This window comes from Oreochromis aureus, linkage group 19, assembly GCF_013358895.1.
Source record: "Oreochromis aureus strain Israel breed Guangdong linkage group 19, ZZ_aureus, whole genome shotgun sequence".
Classification (NCBI taxonomy): Eukaryota; Metazoa; Chordata; class Actinopteri; order Cichliformes; family Cichlidae; genus Oreochromis; species Oreochromis aureus.
The window spans coordinates 26,454,028-26,479,637 of NC_052960.1; the positions used below are offsets into that span (position 1 = coordinate 26,454,028).

Sequence of the window (25,610 nt, forward strand, 5' to 3'; positions counted from 1 at the left end):
GTTTTGCACAAGCACGTGTTCCTCAGTTCATTGCAACAATGCCAGTTTTTTTTTGCTAATAGCCAGCTGGAGCGACTCTGGAAGTGGCAGGAAACCCCAGTACACTGGTTCTTAACTTCTACTTTGAGCTGTGCTGGAGAATTATTCAGCAAGCATGTCAACCAGGCTTCACACAAAGCTGATTATTGGCTATTTTCAGCCTTGCTTTGAAGTCAGGTCTCCATTCCTGACTTTGCAGCGGAATGAAGGGATTTTCATTGGAGTGAAATAGATTTTATAAAAATAATTCATAGATTTTTGAGTACCTCCTTTGAGTATGTGCTTGAAAAATATAGTCATTCAAAAGAGCCAGGGGTTGCAGAAAGAGAGTTCAGAATGATATAAGAGGCTAAAAAACACAGCTGACAGGAGATGAAAAATAATTCTAATATAGCGTGTTCTTCTACCCTTTCCTGCCAATCATTCTCTCCACTTCTGTTTATTAGATATGCGCCTCCAGCTTTCTGTGCTCCAGTAGAAGAGTGAGGAAATCGGCCAAAGTGAGAGTTCAAGTTGAAAATTGATTGGCGGGTTGGCTTGCTTCCCATTCCCTGCACTGGGATTCTTTCTGTGGGCTGTGTTGTGTTGTGATCATGCGCGTGTTGTTTTCCTGCTGGCAGCTGGACTTACGTCATGTCCAATGGAAACACACAAAATGAGCTTCCTGTTCAATGGTCAGAGAGCCAGCACTCCCAGCTGCCTGGTCCCCGTTGAGACTAGTCTAACCGTCTGACCTGTGACCTTCTGGTATCACTGTCTGGGAAGAAAAAAGGCTTTCTGTTTTTAAAAAAAATTTTTTTATTCTTTTATTTTTGTTTGAAGACTAGAAGAGAAACAATCTGCAGCTACAGACAGACAGAAAACAGCACTTTAAGATTAATCTGCACGGTATTGATTGTAATTTATACCACTTAAAGAAAAACAACAATTGTCCAATCAAAACAGCCAGTCTATTGATTTCTTGTTAATCAGCTGATTGACTCATTGTTCCAGTTCTAGTCTTTACATTCGCTGTACACATCACACCCTCACATTTGCACTTAAATCATGCAGGTAATTTTCTGAATACTGAGCTCTACCTCTTCCTCTTTGAAAGCAGGCTCAACAATAACAACATAAAACCCATAGATTTAATTTGGGATGTTGTTGCCTCAAGGGTCACGTCCTTTTGTTCCTCTGCACTGCTTCCAGTGCTGTCGCTATTTTTACATCGCTCTGGAAGTCCCGTTACAACCATTTGAAAGCAAAACATGAGCATGAAGTGTTCAAACCCGAAATTCAGATTTGGTTTTAGGTTTAACACAGTGGAGAAGCTTAAGTACATATCCCACAGAGCACTCTAAAAACAAGGAGCAAGTTTAAAAAAAAAATGGGTTGAGACATTAACATTTATGATCATACCTCATATGATCAGTGGAAAGCAGCGTAATCCAAACAGATCCTGGCATTTCATGTTTGGACTCCTTCTGCCACACAAACTCCTGAGTGAGAGTTTATGCTGGCTCTTGTCAACTGTCAGGCAACTCAATAGTTCACCATCGGTAATCAGTGAACAAGAGTCGTTTGCACTCATCTATAGATTCTCTTAAGCTTTTGTTAAATTACACCAAACACTTCCTGTTTCCCAGGATACACTGGAAGACTATAATTAGGCCACCAGAGGATGTAGTAGCCGTTCCCAACACAGTAGCTTGTGACGATGGTATTTTTGCCTGTGTCAACAGATAAGGTTTCAATATTGCAATCATAAAACGATCCAGTGACCCAAAGTATCAAAACAGGACCTGTCAGCAAGTTAGATAACAGACTCACACTGCTGGCTTCTGGTATAATTGTGGGATTATTTGTGTCCATTGATGTGTGGCCATTAACAAACTGTTAACCAGGCATAGCTGTAAGGCCACTAAACTATATTATTTTTGTGAGGCTAGGCGTTTAATTGGTTTTTAATTATGATTTTGCCTTACAGCGATTTATAAAAACAAAATAATTAGGATAAAACAAATCCTCTTTTGCATTAATTTCCCTAACAATGCTTTTGTTTTGTTTATCCTGGGTTTCTTTTCAGTTGTATTTTTTTTCTTTCTTCATATCTCTGAAAGCTTAAATTCACTGGCTGATTAATGCAGGTCAGGCCAAGATGATGGAAAAATAGCCTTTGGCCATCAAACCGACTGTTGTCGGGCTATCTGTAGCTTGCCCTGAGGCTGCCATGTAGGGTTCTTCAGGCATGCGAGTCCTCTGCCACCGGGGGCTCTCTTTGCCCCTGTCTGCGCCCTCAGACAGCCGGCTGAGAGAGACTGACCCTAACCCTGGTGTCAAAAACTTCCCAGCGGATGAATATAACCCTCCACCACCCTCAACTCTTTTTAAAAAAAATTTATTTATTTAACCATTGTAATTGTTGTGTTGTTCGCTAAAATTGAGCAGGCTTGCTTTTTTCCATGCATCCCAGAGTCAGTAGGAGACACTTGATTTTCCCGTTGTATCATTACAAAATTAGATTTATAAGTTCTTTGTTTACCAGTAACTACAAAGTCTTGACCTTTTACAGTTACATCTGGGTCGTTGGTTCGCCTTCTCACACGAATGCATTTAGTGAAACTCAGAGGTATGTGATATTTCAACCCCAGCAGCTATTTTCTTCAGTACTGTTCACATGACAACAGTCTGCAGTGACTGACTGATTAGCTTTGTGCTGTTCTGAGGGAAATTATTCTTTCTGATTAATCTACTGCAGTTACCTTTGACCTTCATTTTTTTAATTCATATTCTGCTGTTATAACCGAAGACCAGCGTCTCTTGTTTTTTCCCCTTCTCTGTCTAACTCACAGCTTTAGCCCTGTTTCCCAAGCTTATGAGTCACTGGCTGGTGTTTGATTCCTTTCCCCAGTTAGAGCGAGGAGCTGTGGCACAGTAGCTTGTGGTTGGATGAGCTCTAACCACATGTAATAAACCACCAGCTGAGAGGCGGAGAGGTGATGGCAGCGATCTGTGTTTCTGTGGTTTCTGAGTAGATAATGGGTGCATGAAAAGCAGACGCCACAAAGGCTCGCTGTTCTTGTGACAGGTCGTGTTTGCGGTTACATGTGACTGCGCTCAAGTGAGGCTGGATCAGGCGGCTACAGAGCATTTTATTGCTTATGTTTGATTTGTTTGTGACACTTTACAACACCTTCATTTTAAGTTCTTATAACACAGCCTTACATCCTGCTATGTAGCCTCGAGTCCTAATCTCTTCCCTGTGGAGTTCCTGGTCAGTGACACACCAAGAGACAGGAAAATGTGGGTGTGGACCTGACTGTGGGTGTGTGCGTGCCTGTGGCTGAGTATCTAAGCAGCCGCTCCCTTCTCTCCTATCCACCCAGTTTATGATTTTTTTCAGTGAATAGGTGAAGCAGGGACTCTGACCTCATTCATCCGATCACCTTATCCCTCTGGGCAAGCTCTGCACTTTCTGCCCTCCTTCCTCTCTCTCTGTATATTTCTTCTCATTTATCTATTCTCTGTGTGCTGATCATCTCCAGTGAGAGACAGAGGATAGAGTAAAAAAGGACAGAGTTGTTTTTTGGGGGTTTTTTTGGGGTTTTTTTTTAGCTTGGCTAATTGTATGTGATTACCTGTTTTGGGCTTCAGGAATGTTCAGACCTTGTCTCTGTCTGACTACGTCTACTGCTAAGAGCTTTTCTCTCTGTTTTGTTCTTTTCTCAACCCAAAATTTAGAGTTAATACTTTTTGTTGTTTTGTTGTCTGTTTAAAGTCAATACAATTTGATTTAGGCCAGGGTATAAACCATTAGTACCTAAGAGGCATGATTAAGTAATCATGCTATTTTTAGTGCTGTCAGCGTTAATCTCGTTAAAATGACGTTAACACCATAACCGCATTAACGCGGCATGGGGTTGCATGGCGTCAACGTGTTAGCATGATTAGCTCGTTAACGTGTTAGCGCCATCCAGCCCTACACACTGGGCGAGCCGCGCTAACTCACTAACGGAGATTTACCACGTTAATGCGGTTATGGTGTTAACGTCATTTTAACGAGATTAACACTGACAGCACTAACTATTTTACATACAGTTTTCTTTATTTCATTACTTGCTCCCTGGCAGCTAAAATGATGATAAATCATGTGTCAACAGTTTGTTTTCTGGTCAAACTCCATTTTTTTTAACACGGGTTGTAGCCTAATCTGTAGTGAGTTTTGTTATCTCAGGGTTTTGTGTCTTTATTAGACTCTTATATTGAGATAATGATCTAAGAGCTGTCTCTTTTTTGTTGCCATACACATGTTCGCATCCCTGACCTTTAGCTGCTTTTAGAGAAATGTGCTGCTTTCAGCGCTACGTGAAGGCCTTGCTGTTTTCCTGGTAATTATAGAAGCAGTAAACTGACTTTCTTTGCATCTTTTTCCCTTCTCTTTGTCAACCAAAGCAAATCATTTGACAGTGTCTCCTCTGGCTCTTGAAAAATGATGAAGCACATGTTTCGGTGTTTTCTGACAGTCAGCTTTCCAGTCGAAAAGGATGGCTGGCCGTAGCAAACATTAAACAAAGTGGGCGTAGTCTTGTTTGAGAAGAAGCTGTGTCAGAAATTTCCCTGTTATTCCCACTTTTATAATCCATCTGTAAACGACCTAAAGGACGCACAGATTGTCTTATTCAGTTTCTGATCATTTATTGTTGTTTCATCGAGAACAACGAGCTTCTTGCTCTTGTGAAAGTGGTATTTTCCTCTTTGATACACTGATATGGCATCAAAGTGCTTCTGGAAGCAAGTCTTGCAGCCATTTCGGTAACACCTCTAGAGATTTATTTAAAATTGCCAGTCTAAATGAGGGGAGATAAAACCATACTTTTACTGTGGTCACCGTGCTAATTTGCTTTATGGATACATTGAAAAATGCTACGTAAACTAAACTTTGGGATTTTGTCAGCAAAGCAAATCCGTTGGATTGGATTTCTCTTTTCAGATTTTTATTCGGCATTCTTTGATTGACACATTTCTTCCTTATAATGTCTGTAGACTGCATTACTGTTGCACAGCAGTTTATATTTCATTATAAATAAAGCTGCGTGGACATCTGCTTTCTGCACTGGACCCCATGAATTAGCCTCATGGCAGAATATTGGGTGAGGGAGTTCCTGCTTAATAATATTTTGGCTGGAATGAACATTCTTTTTATCTTTTTTCGGGGGGGTTGCTGAAAGAAGAGGATGAGAAGATTTATCGGTTTCCTGCTGTTCAGATCATCTGTGTGGATGTAGGGATTTGTGAAAACAATCTGAAAGACGATTGTGGTTGCAGAGCATTGTCAAATGTAGCTGTATATGATGGGCTCTCTTTCTGTTGCTTAAAGTGAGGCAGGCTATGCGAGGATTAGATTAGGGCGATTGGTTATGGCTCCTAGAATGTGTCTGCAGCACAGTATCAGGGCCCTGTCTAACCTGGAGGCAAGGACAGACGAGGCCAGCCTGAGCCGGGCCGGAGGCTGCTGCGTGTGTGCGGTAAAATAGCATACTGCAAACTGTGTTTTTGTCTTGGGGACAGACTGTGCAGATAGAGGGGAAAAAAGGGTGAGAAAGAGAGAGAGGCTAGTGCTATGCCACCTGGCTCCAAGGCAGTCATCTGGTCTAATGGGGCTTGTGTGCAAGTGTGTGTGTTAGAGCGAGAGTGTGTCCTGTGGCTGTAGTTGAGCAGTCCAGTCTTCCATTAGTTTGCCTTGAAAAACCCTTATGTCGCCCTTCTCCCTCTTTTTGTAAATCTCTCTCGCTCCTCTTTCTTGCCAGGATGCCGCCAGCAAACGTGAGGGAGCGGGGATGAAAAAACAAAGTGAGTGAGTGAGAGTAAAGTGAATATTAAACGAATGACAGAGAAAGGGTCAAGCAAGCTGGCATGGTGTCATTTTGAGCAGTTTAGTTTTAGTTTTTTTATTTAGCTCTGGTGGTTTCTTCTTTCCTCAAACTGCTTTGTTTGTCCAGATTCTGCTTCTGCACCCTTGTACAGCTGAACTAAATTTAGTTTTCTTACAGCACAGAGTAATTACATATAAGTCTAATAAGTATTCTGTATCATCCACAGAGCGCGCAATGGGTTTATTAGTGCTATTTTCTAGAGAAGTGAGAGTTGCTCAGAAAAAAAAACATGTCCAGTTCTGGTGAGTTGCAGGTTCAGCATTCATAGGACCATATTTTGCTACAGTTTCAATTTACGAAGTAACTTTTAATTTGAAAGAATGACTGTGGCAAAAAACATCAACCGGCAGATCAGGTTTCACATTTAAGCACAGCACCTGTAGACTGTAGACATGAGTGTTAATAATTATGTCCCATAACCTGATGGATCATTGCATACCACTCTGAGTTATTAAATAAGAAGTTATATAACTAATGTAAGGCAAAAACTTTTGACATGTTCAGTCAGTTGTGTGAGCACCAAGACAGTAAACGTATCCGTTTTTGACATTCAGCAGAAATTGAAATATTAAAATAAACTGACGTCCTCGACTTCTCAGTGCTAACAAGGCAGCAGTGAAAATGTCCTAGCTCATTGGTATTGTCATCCTCGTCTGAGCCAATCACAAGTGAAATGTCACCTTGTTGTAGCTGTTACTGCATCCCAGTGTCATTTTGAATGCTTTGAGCGACCGTTTCCCCGAGCTTAGTGGAAATGGGATCAGCAGTTGGTGAGGTCTGCTGTAAGATGTTTTTTCCTTCTTTTTTTGCCTCAGTGTTGCTGGAGTTCCTGCTCATTGCTAATGGTGTTTACAGCTTCTGCTAGGGCTGCTCGATTATGGCAAAAATGATAATCACGATTATTTTCACTGAAATTGAGATCTCGATTATTTGACGATATTTATTTAACAATAACAATGTATTGAATAATGGCTTTAAAGATTGTCAAAAAATAATATAAAATAGCGTGCAAATACTGATTACAGTACAAATGTTTGCAATATAAAAAATAAATGAAAAATGTAAACATCTGTGTTTAGTGAACTTCAAAATACTGCACAATATTTGATCCACGTCTGACTCCGCAAACCCATAATCTTTCCACACCACTGAAGTCGTTTTACCTCTCTTTTCAACCAACGGCATTCTTTCTTCAGCAGCCGTTATCCTCTCCTCTCCAAATAACTTCTGCTTCCCTTGGGTCCTCTTAATTGTCGTGACGCGTGTTCAAAACGCAGAGAGGTGCGCTCGATTTGCCACACGGAGCAGCGCGAGAGTAAAGCACGAGGGAGGTGCTAATAATCGGCTCAGTCATTTTTAATGATCGTTGAAAGCCCAGATTGTAATCTAGATTAAAATTCGATTAATTGAGCAGCCCTAGCTTCTGCCACATCTTCTTTGTATTTCCCATCTCCAGAGAATGGATGATGATTTATGTGATGATTTAGATTCGTGAACAGCGCAGTAGCATCGTGTAAATATCAATTTTGGACATTGTGTCCCTGGAGGGTTCCATCAATACAAAATGCAAAAATACATGAACGGAGGAAGAAATCACGTACTTTCCCTCGTTCTCATTGAAAATTGTATAACTGATCAGCTCATAAATAAGTAATATGTAAAACTGATCAAGTTTGATCATTCTAGAAAATGTGAAAGCAGAAAGTGTGAACTGAAAAAGCTGATTTTTGCTATAAAGAAGTGATTTTAATGTCTAGCTGCATCACACATCACAGCTCAACACTGACCTCATGGAGATCCACTGCCTCCTCCTTTATTCTGTCTTCATCCTCTAATCCCCCTCTTTCTCCATCCTCCTTTCCCTCCTTTCCTTCCATCTGAATATTTTTCCTCTCCCTCTTCCATTCCTCCCCTTCCTCCTCCAGTTGCCTTTCCTGTCACACATCCATCTTTTCCCTCTTCATCTATCCCTTCTACACCTACTGACTTCCCTCTTATTTTTCTCCATTTACTTTTTCCTCTACTACAGCTTAATTGTCCTGGATTGATTTCACCTTTTCCTCCCTTTTCTCCTCTTTTCTATTGCAATCTTCCATTTCTCCCATTCTTTTTTCTTTTCATTTCCTCGTCTTCTGTCCATCCATCTCTCGACCTTTATCCCCTTTCCTTTCATCCAGCCCTTGCTCTGCCCCTTCGTTCCTTTTCTCCTATCACTTCACCCTTTACATTCTCTTGACCTCTTTACCCTCCCCCTACCTCTCCCTTCTCCTCTTTTGTCTTCTCTCTGTCATCCATATCTCCTTTTATACCTTCAGCCCGTCTTTTCCACAGTCCCTTATCCTCACCCCATCACACCCTCTCTTTATCCTCTTATCTCTCTTTTTCTCTCCCCTATCTCTCCCTCACCTCTCACCCTCACATCTTTCTCCTCTGATTGCTCCCCCCTCTTCCCCTTATCATCATTATCTGTTCTCTCCATCCTCTCCTCTCCTCTCTGTCATCACTTACCTTCACTAAAAATAAATGCATGCTGTTAGTGTGTGTGTGTGTGTGTGTGTGTGTGTGTGTGTGAGTGTGTGAGTTTGTTGATATTTGTGTATCTAATAGAACGTGACAGATAAGAAGTGACGCATGTTGTGTTGTTGCGTGACTCATTAATGCTAGCATTGTCAAAGTGCCCCCACCCACAGTTGAAGTAGATGTTTGTATTTGTAGTAAAGCTTTAAATGTTTCTTTGAGCCTTTAAAATTTTAAAGGAATATTGCACAATGTTTCATTACCACTAAGCCCTTATTACCTTTTGTACAATTTCATATTTAAGTATTTTTCAAGGGCTTGAGGTCTTGTGGGCTGTTACTGTACATAATAACATATACATTATCTCTTCATATCCATTTTAACTGGCTACAGAGAAAAACATTCAGAAATTCTGAAGATTAATTGATTTTATTGTTTAATTAAATCTTAATTCAGCACCACAGGTTCATTTTTAATTACAAACCTGCAAATTTAGCCTTTTCAACCTAATGTTTTTCAAAACAGTTTTCTATTTCACATTAAAATTTTTTAGTAGGGCTTGAATGGTTTCTGTTAAAATATAATTTATTAGATGTGGTTATAATTGATCATATTCTTCTGCAAGATGAACAGATATTCAGAAAAAAAGTATTATAAAAGGACAAACTGAATGTGTGTGTGTGTGTGTGTGTGTGTGTGTGTGTGTGTGTGTGTGTGTGTGTAAACAGAGCAGTAACTACAGCTTGACAGCTCTATTTATAATACTGCCCATCTGTCTCTGTTACATTAGAAAATTAGTGTGCATGCATGTGTATTTGTGTGTGCGCACGCGCTGCTGTCTTGGCTTGCTGAAAGACGGACATCTGCCCTACTGTCACCGTACCCAGTGACACACAGTTCAATACACACAAGAGTTCAGATCACGAGGCTGGACTCTGAGTACACTGTAGTAATTAGCGAAACTTTAAAATATCGAGCATAAATAGAGGCGCCTGGGAGACATCTGGTTGTAGATGTAAATTAACTTTATAATAACGTCACACTGGAGTAGTTGACATTCTTAAAGCCCCAAATGACTTTTTGACATCCCATAGTTATTGTTACGACTAATTCAAACCACCAGGCACCACAACCAACTACTTGAAGAGCAGCTCAGTCAGTGATGAAAAACAGCACTGAGGATTTTCACAGTTTCTTATGCCCTGATTCAGCTGTGTGTTCAATGTGAAAACCTACTTTTGACTCAAAAGCAGCACTTTATTTACTTAGAAGGAATGCATTTTAAAGTCAAGGTAGTTTTATACCTGTATTTTTTGTATTTTTTCCTAAAGTTTATTTAAAATTTAAAACCTTTAACAAATTTAAAGGAATGTTTTACCTCAAAACATTGTACCCAAATACATTGTAAGCGAGACAACAAATAAATCACCTAAAAAGAAAGTATAAGAAAACCTCTGATAAAATCAAGTCGTTTAAAAGTTTCAAGCTAGGCTTGTGCAGCTGGAGGGGAAAACCTGGATCCATTCAGAGGTCTCATGAGTGTTTTTGTTGTAAACGGTCTGCATGGTAGATAATATGGTACACTATTTGTGATTTACATAGATTCAGTTGTTTGCAGCTACTTATTCTGTCACCTTTGCTTTCTTTTCCATTACCTAAAATCTCTTCGATAAATTGTTATGGTGCTCGCTGCAGTGTTACATTTTGGCTACAGATGACTGTTTATTATAGAATCCAATTCCAATAAATCAAAGTGAAGATGATGCTTAACAGCTGAAGTAGCGGCAAGGAGCCAAAGGGGAGATAGGGCCGAAAGAAAGAAAGCATGAACGGAGAGCGACAAAGGAGGAGGAGAAGTTGAAGCCTCACCTCTTCGGTCCAGTACTAGTGAGGCGCAGTGAGAAAATGTGTTGTTGTTTGATTTGAATTGTGTTAGGAGCTGCAGTGTGAATGTGATCATGAATGGATGTCTGTCTCCCTGTGTTAACCCTGCCATAGATGTGCTGTCTGTCCAGGGGATCCATTGCCTCCTGTCCTATGACAGCTGCGATAAGCCCCATCTGACCCTGATCTTGATACATATTTAAGAGGATGGATGGATTTATTAAAATAAAATACTTTACTCTGGAGACTTAGTATTGCACTCCCATAGAGTTGTCATCAAAGGCAATACATCATTTCAAGTGAGATCCTGAATGGTATACTTCTTACGTCTTTAATAATATGGGTCAAGCTAGTAATGCTGAGTACTACAGTTGCCACAGTGTTGGTAGGTTCAGATTTCTGTATCCTCCTTATCTGATAAAGACCCATGGCTTTTAAACCCCATTGCCTCTTTAACAGGGTTTAGGTTATAATTTCATACCCTAAAGCCTATGTAACTGTATAACATTCTAATCTTCCATCCCTCATCTCACACTTTATTGGCTGATCTTGTAGTCTTGAGAATTTCATTCAGTCATTGAACAATAACTGGCTAATTTAAATGTTTCTTTTTTCCAGTGTATGTCTCTGTGTACCATGTTAGCTTTGCATGTGCCTGTTATGACGAGGAGGGGAAACGGGGACTTAAAACATTGTGTGAACAGTGTTAATTGGGGTGTCTACTGCCAGCTCCCTGATGTTTTCCAAAAGCTAGGGGTTTTTTTTCTTTTTGAACATGAGTCATTTGTTACCGAGATGGACCAGGAGACTGGCGACTTGGAACGCTCATTTTGCTAACAGCCATGGGATATCCATCTGGGACAGAGAGCTGATTTATTTAATCAATCACAGCATTCAGTGTGGTATATTCATTTGTGTACAGCAGTCAGGAATGCCTTGAGGGATTTTCATTATATCTGGCACAAATGACCACTCGGATTCAAGGATGAAGCGATTAAAATTTGGTATTTAAAGGTGAAGGTCACTTTGACCTCATAAAACCACAAGTGAAGAATTCATTCAGTGTTATCACAGCATTTCAGGATAAGTTAAAATGATTAAGTGTTTTGGGAATTTTATATCCAAAAGGTCAAAGGTCAAGTCTGGATAGGCATGGATATGAAATGCGGCTTGAATGGTTGCTGTGGGCGTAAAACTGGGAGGTGGTATTTTTGTTACTATTTGGTCAGAGAAGTCTTGGTGTGTTGATTTGCTCCAGGATGATGGTGTTTATCACAAGTCCCAAAGCTGGGATTATCAGCTCCCATTGAAACATGGTCTGGTATTAGCGGATCCAGTTCTTTTCAGTAAAACACTTCCTTTTCAGTCTGCACAGCAAAGCAACTATAAACAATGAAGAGAACGTGTGCATGGAAGCAAAGTTGTCATATCATCCTCCAGGCTGATCATTTTTGTGGTTTCTTTCAGCCAGTCTCGAAAATGAACATCAGATTAATTCATGCAAAAATGACTTCAGTGATCATGTTCATCATTCCAGTATAACTATTATCCAGAATCAGTGTAAAGATAAAGAAGATGAACAACAAATGTAGAATTTAAGAAACAATCTTTTAGCTATAGTTACCTTTGTGTGTGTTAATATACTCTGCACTCTTTGATTGAAAGGAGACTACAGCTGTGGTTTTGTTTCCTGCTGAGACCGTGTGCATGTGTGGGGTATGGATCTCGTTACCTAAGGTGCCCAGATATTAAATCATACTCACATACGCGCTCCTCGCAGCCTTCATATTGATTTATATTGACCCATGGTTGTGTGGTGGGCCGGTCGTTAAATTAACACACCGTTGGAGAAACTGATGACTCCACCAGACCACAAACTCAGCTAAGAGTGTGTGTGTGTGTGTGTGTGTGTGTGTGTGTGTGTGTGTGTGTGTGTGTGTGTGTGTGTGAGAATAAAGGGTGAGGACAAAGAAAGTGCTCACCTGAGGTCATTACTTCCACACATAAAGCCATGCTCCTTTTCTGACACACACACCCTCCACCCTCTCTTTCTGGATGAGTGGATTGCCCACAGAATGACTTCCAGACCAGAAAGCTCAGCTCATTTCTTAGCTGGAGGATTGTGGGAAACGTTCCGGCTCCTCTGGGGAAAACTGAGCACTTTTACCTGCGCATTCATCTTCAGCACATGTTAGCATGCCACGTCCCATTTATACCGAGCAGGATAAGACCTAAGTGTCCTGGATATGAGAAAGTGGAACATGAGGGCTGGGATGTGCTGATAGGAAACAGCGTGTTTGCTGCTTAGTTTAACAAGCGCTCTATGTCTTTCTATAAGTTTAGGATTAGAGAAGCTTGGATGGGCTTGGGATTGGATAAGCAGAAGAACGTGTGTGTAGGATGGATGTTACTTACCTATAAACCTTAAATATGTGAAGCTAAGCAGCTGATTGGGTCTTTGTTTTGCTAAAATATTAAAACTTCCTCTAGATCAGTGTAGGCTGACCGACCCCCACAATTGGATATGAGTCGTCAACATAGAGGAATTTTTCCCATTAATTCTTTTAGATTATTTTATTTAAGCATCCATTCGAGTCCTGAAGAGGTAAAACACAACAAACACAGCAAATATTAGAGAGATGTCAAACTAACATTTTGCTTGCAGAATATTCTTTTTTTGTCCCGTTAATCTTTTCAAAACGCCTCAAATTTCTATTGCCACATCTTGAGGTTTACAACTCGAGGCTAGTAAATGTTAATGTAGAGTGCTGAATAAAACATTAGTGACTTGCAATTTAAAGACACAATCCCCAGAGCTTTATTTATCCCTCTTCTTGAGTGGACGACAGTCTGTGAAGAAAATATTCCTCATTTTCCCCAGCAGCAGACTGATAACGTGTTTAGCGCCTTTAATCTCGATCCTGCCGATGTCGCCGCATCAGCACCTTAATTATCTTAATGGGAATAACATGTTTAACAGTGAACATTTGTACCAGTTTGGTTGCTTTTCAGGACAAGTGAACGCCCCATTCAGGGGTCTTTTTATTAAACTGCTCAGGCCAAGGATCTCCACACATATTTAGTTGCAGATTGCTGTGAATCAATCCTGAAAGAACAGCAGGAATATTTATTTATTTATTTTTTTGGTTGTGACTTTGGGTGTTTTACTCAGTGCAACAATCCTCATGTGTGTGTTGCACTAAGTGGGATTTATTGGTTTTTTTTTTCTTTCTTTCTCAGAGTTATTTATGTGTCTTTGTTCCATTATTGAACACACCAGCTTTGCAGAACTGGAACGCTTAATATTGTTTTTCACTGCAGCTTTTCACAGTAAGAAAATGCTTTTGATTTGGGATGTAGCAAAATAAATCTAAGCTTATGAAAGGGTAAAAAAAAAACCCCCAAAAAACAAAATAACAAATCACCTCCATGATAACTGTTTAAATGGCTTTTATTGGATAGAAAAATGACCAAAACGCATTTTTAAACAGGCATGGAACACGAATCGTTCTGCCATTTATCATCGTCAGCTTCGACTTTCACAGGGGGCAGAAAGAAAATAACGCATGTCCCTGACTGGTAAAATAAGAGTTAAAAATAGCCAATGATTGACTTTCACTCATTGAACTAGCTTCCTGTCCCCCTCCCACAGCAGATGGTTATCGTGGCAATAAAATGACTGTGGCAGTTGGCCAGTGAGCAGAGAGACAGGTAGCAGGAGAAACTGTGAAATTGCTGTGATAGATAAGAAAAAGAGAGAGAGAGAGATCGAAATTGAGCAATGTGAGAGGAGTTGAGCTATAGTAAGTGTGTGTGTGTGTGTGTGTGTGTGTGTGTGTGTGTGTGTGTGTGTGTGTGTGTGTGTGTGTGTGTGTGTGTGTGTGTGTGTGTGTGTGTGTGTGTATTTTGTGTTCCATCCTGTTGAGAATCAAATGTCCTCACAAGGACGCACAGATGTACAGGGTGGTGGCATTTTTGTCAAAGGCCTTTGGGGGTTATTTTAAGGTCAGGTGATGAGAGATTCAGGGCACAGAAAAAAAGAGTAAATATGAGCTGCATCATCATCAGCTAGTAGAGGAGAAAAATGTCAGAATTATTTATTGGATTGGACTTCAAATTACTGTCCTAAAAGTTACAAAGCCCATCACTATGTTCTACATAGATCGATTTGGCAGTTTTACATTGTTACGGATGGCCTTCCTGACACAAACCCAAAGAGGATCTGTGTCTCCAGCTACACTCTGGAGCCATTACATATAAAGATCAAAACTACTTTTTAAAAAATGTATACAGCAAAATACTGGCAAATATCAAAATGTAATGAAAACAACCACATGAATTAAATTTTACATGCATTTTTTCTATAACACTTTCCCCACTGGACAAATTGCCAGGCTTTTTAATGATATTTACTAATCTTTAAGACCCCTAAAATATTTGGTGTTATGAATATGAACACAGTGAATAGATCAAAAGAAAGGAGAGGATTTCTGCTTTCATACACAAAGTACCCCCCAAATATTTTATTGTATATTCATTCATTTGTTTTTAATCATCGCCTGATTGTTTCTCTTTCATTAAAAAAAGAACAAAACATCAACAGCAACAAAAAAAAAAAAACAGCTTAAAAATGAGAAAAGAGCATTTTTGTCAAAGAAAAGCCAAGCTGCTCAGTGAACTCAGCTTAATTATGCCATTCTTTGAATCCACTGACATTTCTTTAGGTCTCATATTAGAAATAACAGAGAAAAACTACAAAATTCAGCAGTTTGAATCAACTTAAGATATTATATCTGCTTCATTTCTCATGAAATAACAAGGGAACAGGCACACCTGGCCATCAAACTGTTTGCCAATTGTCTGATTAATTGTGAGTCCAATTAAATGTGGGAATGTGTATAAAAATTGCTGTTATTCCTAACCAATTTGTTTAGTAAACTCCTCCTTGAATTAAACTGAAAGTCTGTACTTCAATCACATCTTGATTGTTGGATTTAAAATCCTCAGTGGTGATGTGCAGGTGTTGTTTTACAAGAAAGAACACATCCAGAGTAGAAATGCTTCATGCTGTTAATAAGAGACGTCAGTAATGGTAAATGCTAACAATGCTGATGCTAATTTGCTATTCATGATTAATTTTTTGGATTGCAGAATTTAAGAAGTATAACCCAAAACTTATGCTTCCATATCCAAGAGTGAAGGGAAAAACATGTAAAGTTGCGACCCTGTCAACCTTGACTAAAACCTCATTGACATAAATGGCTTCGGTAAATAGTCACATAGAACTTTGAGAGCTTTTTAGCTCATTTCATGTTCTGAACCATTAAAATTCCACTTCAGAAACCATCATCTTTCCAGTTTTGTGCTTTTTGGTCAGTGTTTCAGTGTTCAGTTTTCTGTGAAACATGAAAGTCTGATGTGTCGCTGCCAAGTGCAAACAAGTGCGTTAAGTGCAGAGAAGCAGATCAGGAACACCCAGCGTCTGCATAGGAGTTATATGGCTGTGACTCAGAGAAACATTCGGACGAGGCGTTGCTCTACCATGTAATTTATTTCACAACAGTGTGTCATCATGCTGAAGGTCGAAGCTTTGAGTTGTAATGTGGAGGTCTAAGTGAGTCCTCACAAATATAGTAATTGGAGCACATTGAAGGTGCAGCAGCAGAAGATATTTGAGCTTTTCCACCCACTCTATTTACTGAGCTTATACATCACGCTGTCTGTGTGAACACACACACACACACACACACACACACACGTATACACTCATGCATGCACAAATTAGGTCGAGTGGGTTGCTGATTAGGCTGTGGTGATTTGGCACAATCACTACAATTTGTGTTATTAATTTAAGAGTTACCACATGTCACACACCTGAGTCAACACAAGCATGCATACATTTTTAACAAAAACGCTGAAAGGTGCAGATCAATGCATGCGTACAAGCGGACACACGCATGCACATCCACACTTGCTCACAGTTGACACGATTTACTTGAATCCATTAAAGCTGAATTTACATAATACTGTCTCTGCTTAACTGCCTCTACAGGGACACAGCACACACACACACACACACACACACACACACACACACACGACAGTAGTTTTTGTGTAGTGGCTGCTGCAAGGTCATCCACACTGCAGTATACATGCATGTGTGTGTGTCTGTGTGTGTGTGTGTTCGTCCCTGCAGGGAGAACACACATTATTGCTCTAATTAAGACACTCTGTCTCCGTATGTGCTGGTCTGAGATCAGCTGTCAGGTGCCAGCTGGCTGCGATATTTATGGTCTGAGGTTTTAACAAAAGCTGCTCTCAGACCAGCTGAAGTCTGCAAGCAAAATTGTTGATCTAGCTGTTGCTGCTTTGGCTGACTGGTGCTCATGTTGCACTACGATTTTCTGTGATGTTATTCATCTCAAATTGGTCTCACACTGTTGAATTTGTCATTTCTGAAGACTACAGGTCATAATTTATACTTGCACACACATACATATACTTGCAGTATATGTGATGTATATTTTCTGATGCCTAATAATGAATAACATAGTGTGGGTGGGCTAAAACTTGTCATATTTTTGACTAAATCTCGCTGTGTGTGTCATGTTCAGCTGACATTTAATGCAAATATCTAATTACCCAATCACATTGCAGCAGCAGTTTTATGTAGTTACACATGGATTGAGGAAGAAAGCTGATTTAATTTACGTCGAACATGGCATGGTTGTTGGTGCCAGACAAACTGGTATGAGTATTTCATAAAGTACTGGTCTACTGGGAATTCTCCACACAGCCATCTCTAGGGTTTACAGAGGAAAAGAGAAAATATTCAGGGAGTGTGTTCAAAAATGCCTTTTTGATGTCAGAGGAGAGTAGCCAAACTGCTTCGAGCTGACAGGAAGGTAACAGTAACTCAAATATCCACTTGTTACAACCAGGTTATCAAACCTTGAAGCAGATGGACTACAGGAGCAGACGACCATACCTGGTCCTACTTGTATCAGCTAAGAACAGGAAATCTTGGCTACAGTTCTCACAGCCTCATCAAATCTGGACAACAGAGGATCAGAAAACCTCGCCTGGTTTGATGAATCATTCAGATGTTAAGATCTGCAGCAACTATGTGATGCTATCATGTCAACACAGACCGCAATCTCTGTGGAATGTTCCAGCACGCTGTTGAATGTATGCTGGCTGTAAAGGCAAGATACTAGCAGAGTGTAACTAATGAAGTCACTGGTGAGTGTATGTTTGACAAGAAATGGAGAAAGGTGTAAATGCCGCCTTTAACAAAATGCACTCCAACTAAAGTTTCTTTCCGTTTTCTCTCTTTTCTCCTTTGATCTACCTTTTGTGGATTAACTACAGCTGTACAGTATTTGCTGCCTCTGGTTTCAGGAGATTGCGATGGAATATATGTCTGTGGTTGTTTCTGCAGTGCTGTTCTCCCCCATTGTTCAGAGCAAATGTTTCCTATGAAGTGAAACGTCTTTTTGTTTTTCTTTCTGCAGCTTGTGGCCTAATTACATCATAACCAACGTCATAACAAGCATTTACAAGTATTTTAAAAAAGAAATAAAAGAAAAGTTCTAATTAAATGTAACATCTCTAATGTGAATATTATTAGAGGCTTTGAAATCCTAGAAAGAGGACATAGTTTTTAGCTTTAAGTCCAAATACTCTCAGTATGTTTTAATGTGGAAAACCACATTAGATGAAACAGTGCTTCTGTTGGCCCATCTGTTTCAGCTCAGGCACTTTAACAGTTTTTTTGTGTGTTTAATGCTGCTTTAAGTCCACATGAATGAAGTCCATTAGAGCTGTTGCTGAAAATGGCTGTATGTGTTTCCAGGTCTGACGACAGAGGGCCTGTATCGCGTCAGTGGGAACAAGACAGACCAGGACAACATTCAGAAACAGTTCGATCAAGGTAAAACACTCATCTGCACAGACACATGCTTGTAGTAGTAGTAATAGACCTATGAATACACATTAAACTATTAAGAAATCTGAAGAAAGAGCATGCATAGCTGGATTTTCAAAGCATGGAGGCAAACAGTCTTTATTAGTTTCACAGAATGTGTTTCAAAATTATTTTCCCATAAACTTAAATCTTGCCGTTTTAAGAACCTGGGAGTTCTTTGGAAAACATTTCCAGAATCAAGCAGCGCACGTGTGATGTGTGCAGTATATTTAACCCAAAGAGAAAACTCCAGAAGACCGATTCCAAACCTGACCACGCAGCAGAAGTGCTTAAAGAGAAACACATGCCCTGTGGAGTACAGTCGAAACTGCTCATGATGGTTGGGGAGCTGCCAAACAGGCTGTTAGTATAAATAAAGTCACCACAGGCAGAAATCACCAGCACATGGTCAGCAGCGTCAGGCATTTTATAGCCAGGTGCTGAAATATGGAGACTTGACTGAGATGAAGCATGCACTGATTATTGAATCATTTCTGCATTTCTTAATTTTTTTCTGCGCTATGTTTCTTCTGGTCCCCTGTTCAGGAGAAGAGCTCGAGCATATCCTTGGTTATTCTATGATTATTTCATATTAAAAAACATTAAAGTAACGTTAAAGTCCAGTGGTAATGTAAATAGTAATTGTATATAGCTGATATCCATTTAAGATGACGTGTATCTACTAGGAGGCTGAGGCTCTGGTGGTTGCCACCATCTTTTTGTTTTGAAATTCCTTCCTTTGCTCACCTCCTTCACTCGACTCCTCCTTTCCCACCCTGTCCTTCCTAAATTCATTTGTGCATTTCCTGTTGTTTATATCCCTCTGTTGCTCAATGCTCTCCATTTCCTTCAAGTGTTTCTAGCTCAACGTGTTTGTCAGCATGCGTTCAGATTCACTGTGACAGCTGTCGCGTTACCTTAGGGCTCTGTCCTCTTTCTCACCGTTTCCCCTCCTTCCAAACGTCATTTGGCTGTTGCTGAGTGTCATAACAGCAAGCAATACGCATTTTTCTTTCTCCACGTATCTCCTTTGAACTGTCATTACAGAGTATTTTTACCCTGGGTTAATGAGAAAGCTGGCATCGGTGTGTGGACCCAACCCACTTTTTTTTCCTCCTCTGACTTGTGAATGAAACAGAAATTAAAAAGTGATGGAGCTGAAGCATCCATTCTCTCTCATCAGAAATAACAGAGCAAGAAAAAGCTTTCATGAGCTGGCCGTGTATTCTGTTCCAGTCCTGCTGCTCCATCAGAGAAACACTCGGCTCTCTGTGCCTCCAGACACACTCATGATAACCTCTGTTAGCTGTGATCAGAGAGGAGCTCTGTTCTCCTGCTCGGACACAAAAACTGAGCTGTGGGCCTCACTGCTGCATCACCACAACTGACAGGCTCTTTAATATCCTTTCAAACTGAAACATTGACCCAGCAAAATCCTGTTTGACTCGTATGTGAGGACACGAGCGCACGTTATTGGTCCCGGATCCACAAATCTGCTCCGCGCTCAGGCTTAACATGCATATAACAGGCTTAGTTTCAGAGACAGTTTACACATCTGTGTGGCTGAAAGTGTCTCTGGGATGTAATTTTGCCATCTGTTCCCCCTAACCATTGAATATGTAGCCATAGATGTCCAGATCACCTCCCTCCATTTCAAACGATGGTCATCTAGTCCAGAAAAGCAGTTCGTATGGAGTTTGTGTCATCGCTAAGCGCTGAGCTTAAAAGCTGAGTGTTCAAAGGAAGGATACTGTTGGTTAACTAATAACAAGCTGCTAGCACATCTTGTTTTTTAGCATTCTTTAACAGATGACGAAACATGAACCACAGCCAGCTCCTCTGAAATACCCAGATAAATGCCTCTCATTGTCTTCTACCCGCTAAAGCGCTATACAAATTACAGGCCATTTTACCCATTTGTCACATAACATGTTACATATTTATTTTCATGCTTTGCAGTGCAGAAGTGTGCTACATATTAATTTGTATTTGAATTGGCTTACTAAAATGTTATTGCACGAATAGTCTTTTGTTAAAGCAAGAAACACCAACACAGCTTTTTAGGTTCACATACGTACACTGGTAATGTTGTGGTGACCAGAGACTGTGGGATTGATCTTGAGCAGCTTGTAATGATGACAGGTGAAGTATCCGTTAGCAACGTCTGGCAGATGGGTACTAAGGTCAACTAATCTCAGGCGATTGAATCAACAACCAATTCCACTTGAAAAATAAAGTAAGAACATTGACTGACAAATGACAGGGTGATAAATACAGGTTATCTAACCATAGTCTTACCTCAGCAATCAGTTGGTCGCTTCTATACATTCCATACAGACGCTACCATGCAGTCCCTAAATTACAATATTCTAATAGGTTATAATGGATTTTTACTCCAGTGATGCCAGATACTGTTGTTGTTTTTGCTTGTAATCATAAACAGTTTCCCTTCCAGAAAAACAAGTTATGCCACACGTGAATAAATTTGAATGAGATTACACTCGAGGGAACTAGATCAGAATATCATAATAAGATAATGTCACACATGCATATTTAAATGACATAGCGTTGTATATGGGGGTGCTATGCTGTTTCCCTTTATTGTGTAGAAAAGATCAAATGGGAAGGATGTGATTCATACTTTCTAAGAACAGGGCTGGAGAACTGAGTTGGCAGTCTTCTGTGCAGAAAAATGCCATTTGATGCTACAACAGCAAGGAAAAGAACAAATGTGCTGAGCACATCGACAAATGATTTAAGGAGAATGCTTTAAGTGTTTGTAAGGTCCTAAAGGGAGACTTTAGAGGACAGTGAGTTGAACGTATTAACCAGAAGCTGCGTGTGGGTGGAGTTGTTTTGCTGTTTTCCTGTTTGTGATGCAGAGGATGAAACGAATGCTACAGAACAAGCTTCAGAAACAGAGTGACCTTGCGAATGTGCTGTTGAGCCTCTTTTCTCTCTCTCCCTCCCTCTCCCTGTAGATCACAGTATTGACTTTGTGGCGATGGATGTGGCGGTGAATGCCGTTGCTGGAGCGCTGAAGGCTTTCTTTGCTGACCTGCCCGATCCGCTGATCCCCTACAGCCTGCACCCAGAGCTGGTGGAGGCCGCAAGTAAGAATGAACACACGCCCGAGTCATGAACTGTAATTTTGTAAGCCCTGATAGCAAAAACACCCAGACAAACATATTAAAAACTTCAGTTTTGATGCAACTTTTAAGTTAAAGGAATTGTTAAACACTTACGAAATTATGTAATTACGTTAAACAGAGACATCTGAGTTCATGTTTTGCTACAACCAAAAGACTTAAGGAGATGAAACTGTGGTTGTAAAAGTCAAAATAGTGAATGGAGGGTTATCTTCACTGGGCGGCAGCATGCTGGAATATTCCTTTACCCTCTTACAACTCAAATGTGATACGTTAGAGTAAAATGACACCATAGCCTCAAAATAAACAAGAAGCACTCTACCTACACCCCTAAAAAGTTTGATCAGAATTCCTTCAAATGTTTGAGTTATTGTGCTATTGCGAATAACATAAAGTCATACCACGCTAAAGGCACATGCATGCAGTTAAAAAATGAAAAAGTTGAGAGAAGACTGGAGAAACACCCTTTAACCATGTAATGAGTGTTGATGTTGCATAGTTTTCCCACCAGAGGCCTGCCATATTAAATTGCCAAATATCAGTATCGGCCTTAACAGTCCTCAGTCCAATCAGTCAGGCTCTACTTTTAACCTCTTGTCTGCTGTAGCAGCTGGCCTTAATGCTGCAGAAGTTGAGTTGTGTTTCCACATGCTTAGAGCTTTGAGTCACATCATTCACTTTTAAGAGGCTTTTTCAGGCCCAGGATGCTGTCAGACGTCCTGTGTGTGTGTGTTTGTGTGTGTGTGTGTGTGTGTGTGTGTGTGTGTGTGTCGCTTGTGTGTCTATAATACTGAAACAGAGTGCTGAAACCATCAGGCTGACTCCAGCAGATTAACGAGCCAAAATTAGACACAAGGAGAACTGTAAAAAGTCTCATAGACTGACAGAAGAAGAAAGATGGAGGGTGGTGCTGGTTTTTCTTCTCTAGAAAATGACTGGTATAGAGCAGGAACCAGAGCTTCTGGTCAGCATCTTTAATGGGAAACTTCAGGATTTATATACAAATTATTGACCAGGAAAATAACTGATAGTTGGTAATCGTTTAAATCAGCTCTTCTTCTCTTACTTTCTCTTTATTTTTTTTTGCTCCTTACGTGACTAAGGTCTAGTTTGAGGTGCCTCCTTCCTGTCTGTTTCTTTAAACTTGGAGCAGTTAAACACGACAGTATATTTCCATCAGGAGGGTAACTAACTCGTCGAGCAGGTTTGACACAAGTGTACTTATCCTGGAGCCTGAATCAGGCTTTTGTTGTTGCTGGTTTCAGGTCATGTGAATAGGTGTGATAACAGAGTGAATCAAGACACATGGAAAAGTTCCAAACATTGTAATCAGAGAAGGAAATAAAAGACTGTGAACATAAACAATGCCATACAATACATATAACTGTAAATAAACACTTAGCCTTTGAAGCTGATCCAGGCAAAACTGCAAACTGCTGCACTAATTTCTCATGTAATGGAAACTGTGTTAGTTTTTTCTAGTCAGTTCTAAAGTTGATTTTGGCTTTCTGCCTTTTCTGTTCAGCATATTTTTAATAATCCTTTTATTTATTTTCATTCTGTAACAACAATAACAACGACAATAGCTTCCTGCAGCAGCAGGGTCTTTTCCCGATGGGGATCATCAAAGCTTCGCCTAAACACATGTGCACACTGAGCTTTATCGCCTTATTGAACCAAATACATTGTGAGATGCTGTCAGGCTGATATATATTTAATAAAAGCTGGAGTCGGTCGTTATATCGGTCCCGTGGTGTACTGTGTCGAGCTGTGACTGCATTCATTTAACGACCTTTAACCTCTTCCAGCCATTAGAGGGTCAAAGGCTCCCGTTGGCTCCTCGTTAGGATGATTGATGGCGTGCAGGATGAATAAATCTGTGCATTGGTACACGTTGGCCTTTACGTTTGTGTCTACAAATATAAATGGCGTCCTGCTGGTCCTGGAATGTCTGGAATATCCTGGAGAATATTCCAGATAGGAAAGGCAGGGGTTTTGTTGAAGCAGCCTTGTTATGACAATCCAAAGGTAGAAGCTCTTATTTCACATCTGCTCTTTAAATATTTAATAAGTAAGTGGAGCGTTTCAGCTCCATCGAGCATTCGCCGGCAGGAAAGTGATGCATTCCCTGGAGAGGCTGTGGAATACTGAAGAATTTAACAGACAAATTACCTTCTAGGAATATAGCAGGATCTTTCTTGTTACTTGGTAATTTTTAGTTTTTTCCCCAATCAAATTTAACATTTAACTAAACCAGATAAGGGTCTGATGCTAAATGATTGCCTTTTTTTTGTTTTTAAAGTCACACTTTCCCAGACTGTTCTCTTTTAATGATGCAGTCAAGAATCCAAAGATATGCATCATGTAGTGAACAAACACAGTGTCTTTCCATTTAGGAATTTTGTGGGAAAACGCGAAGAAGCAGGGCATTCTGAAGCCTAATGTTTAAGGCATACAAATGTTCTGTGTAGTTGTGTGTTCCAGCTGAGGACCTGTGCTATACGTCATCCCCTTCTCTCTTCCTTTGTCTCACGTCTACACAAATGATTTATCAACATTTCCTCCTGCTGTGCAGAAGGGAAGTTCATTTGTAACCAGAGTTTCAGGTTCTTCCTTTTTGGCATCCTATCAAAGAGTTTTTAGAAAATCACCATCATCCTAATGAAACATTTTTTCAGCAGTCCCTTTAATTGCAGTTTAATTTACTCAATAATAATAAATACTTTTGTTTGACATATTGTCAGAAAAAAAAGAAGATAAGCTTATTGCCTTACACTTTATGGTAATGATGCCTGATGATGAGTACAGTTGTACTCCAAAGGCATGTTGTGATCCAGGAGAAGCCTTACAGCCTCACTAACATACACCCCTCAGGCTTCATCATAGCACCGCCATTGGAGTCTCATCAGTCTCTAAACTGTCATACGTTCTCAACTGATTGGTCTCTGTTATACTTGGTTATATAATAGCAATAATAATTTGTCTCTGTTTCATTGAATTGCCATTGTTAATGACATGTCTTTGCAGACGAATCAGTTTGACAGCTCTGTGGCGTGAACTTATCGGGTATCAGACAAATTGCTGATATTTGATTTCCTGATACAAAATGAATCCGTAGATGCCCGTGTAGGTAATCACTCCACAGTGGCTGATCTTTTCAACTTTGCTGAAGTCAGAAAGACAAAATAAAAAATGAGGTGGAATCAAAAGAAGGAATTGATTGATACTGTGGAAAGTTCAGGAAATTCCTTCAAAAAGGAGGCTGTGGTTTGAAATCGCTTAAATTGCACATTGATCTAATAAATAACTGTGTGGTCCCTGCTACATCTGATGATAAGCTTCTGTGACAGCTATGGTTAGTCATCAAACCTGTCTGGGTAATGAGACATAACATCTTGCAACAAATAATAGCTCAAGCAGGTGACAGTGAAGAATTATTGAACATATGGGAGGGAAACTGCTGCTGCCCAGTGTGTTTTTTGCCCAGCTCTGTGCCTCAATTATGATTACTGGGTCTTTAATCAGATGCTGTTTTTCTTTTTCTCTCTCCTGAAATCTGAACAGTTGAGAACAAATGTTTGTTTTCCTAATCTGCAAAATCTGATCTGTTTTGTCTTAACCAGTGCAGAGTCAGACCTTATACAGGGAAGGCTAGTTTTATTTCTGCCCACAAGGTTTAGTGTTGTTGTGTGTGTGGTTGTGTGTGTATTGTTTGTGCACAGCGTGGGAGCTGCTTTTGGCAGCGTTTCAGCCTTTTGTTTTCCATGGAGTATAATTTCCTTTCCCAAGAGAGACTGTGTGTAAAATGTAAAACGCTCTGTGTCTTTTCTCCCTCTGTGTGCGTGTGTCTGTGTGTGTGCGTGTGTGTGTGTTAGAAATCATGGACTACATGGAGCGTCTGCAGGCACTGCGGGAGATTGTGAAAAAGTTTCCTCCCGTCAACTACCAGGTCTTCAAATACATCATCACACACCTCAACAGGTAAAAATGAAAGGCAACACACACACACACACGCACACAGAGTACATTCACTCGCGTGTGTGATGTTCTTTATGCATGTTTTTTTTTTTAGAGTTTTTAATGCTTGCAAGCTTCAAAGTCAAAATGCCTGTATACCTGTGGTGACAGTGAACGCATCGC

The 25,610-nt window shown here is 40.1% G+C and overlaps 1 protein-coding gene across 2 annotated transcripts in view; it reads left to right on the forward strand.

The window, feature by feature from the left end:
- arhgap5 (Rho GTPase activating protein 5) overlaps window positions 1-25,610 on the forward strand; it is a 51,724-nt gene that overhangs the window by 19,692 nt on the left and 6,422 nt on the right. For both annotated transcript variants that reach the window (XM_031727547.2, XM_039603240.1), the window contains exons 4-6: window positions 18,211-18,288; window positions 21,303-21,434; window positions 25,346-25,451. In XM_031727547.2, coding sequence (XP_031583407.2) covers window positions 18,211-18,288; window positions 21,303-21,434; window positions 25,346-25,451 — 316 coding nt within the window. The remainder of the gene's footprint in view (window positions 1-18,210; window positions 18,289-21,302; window positions 21,435-25,345; window positions 25,452-25,610) is intronic.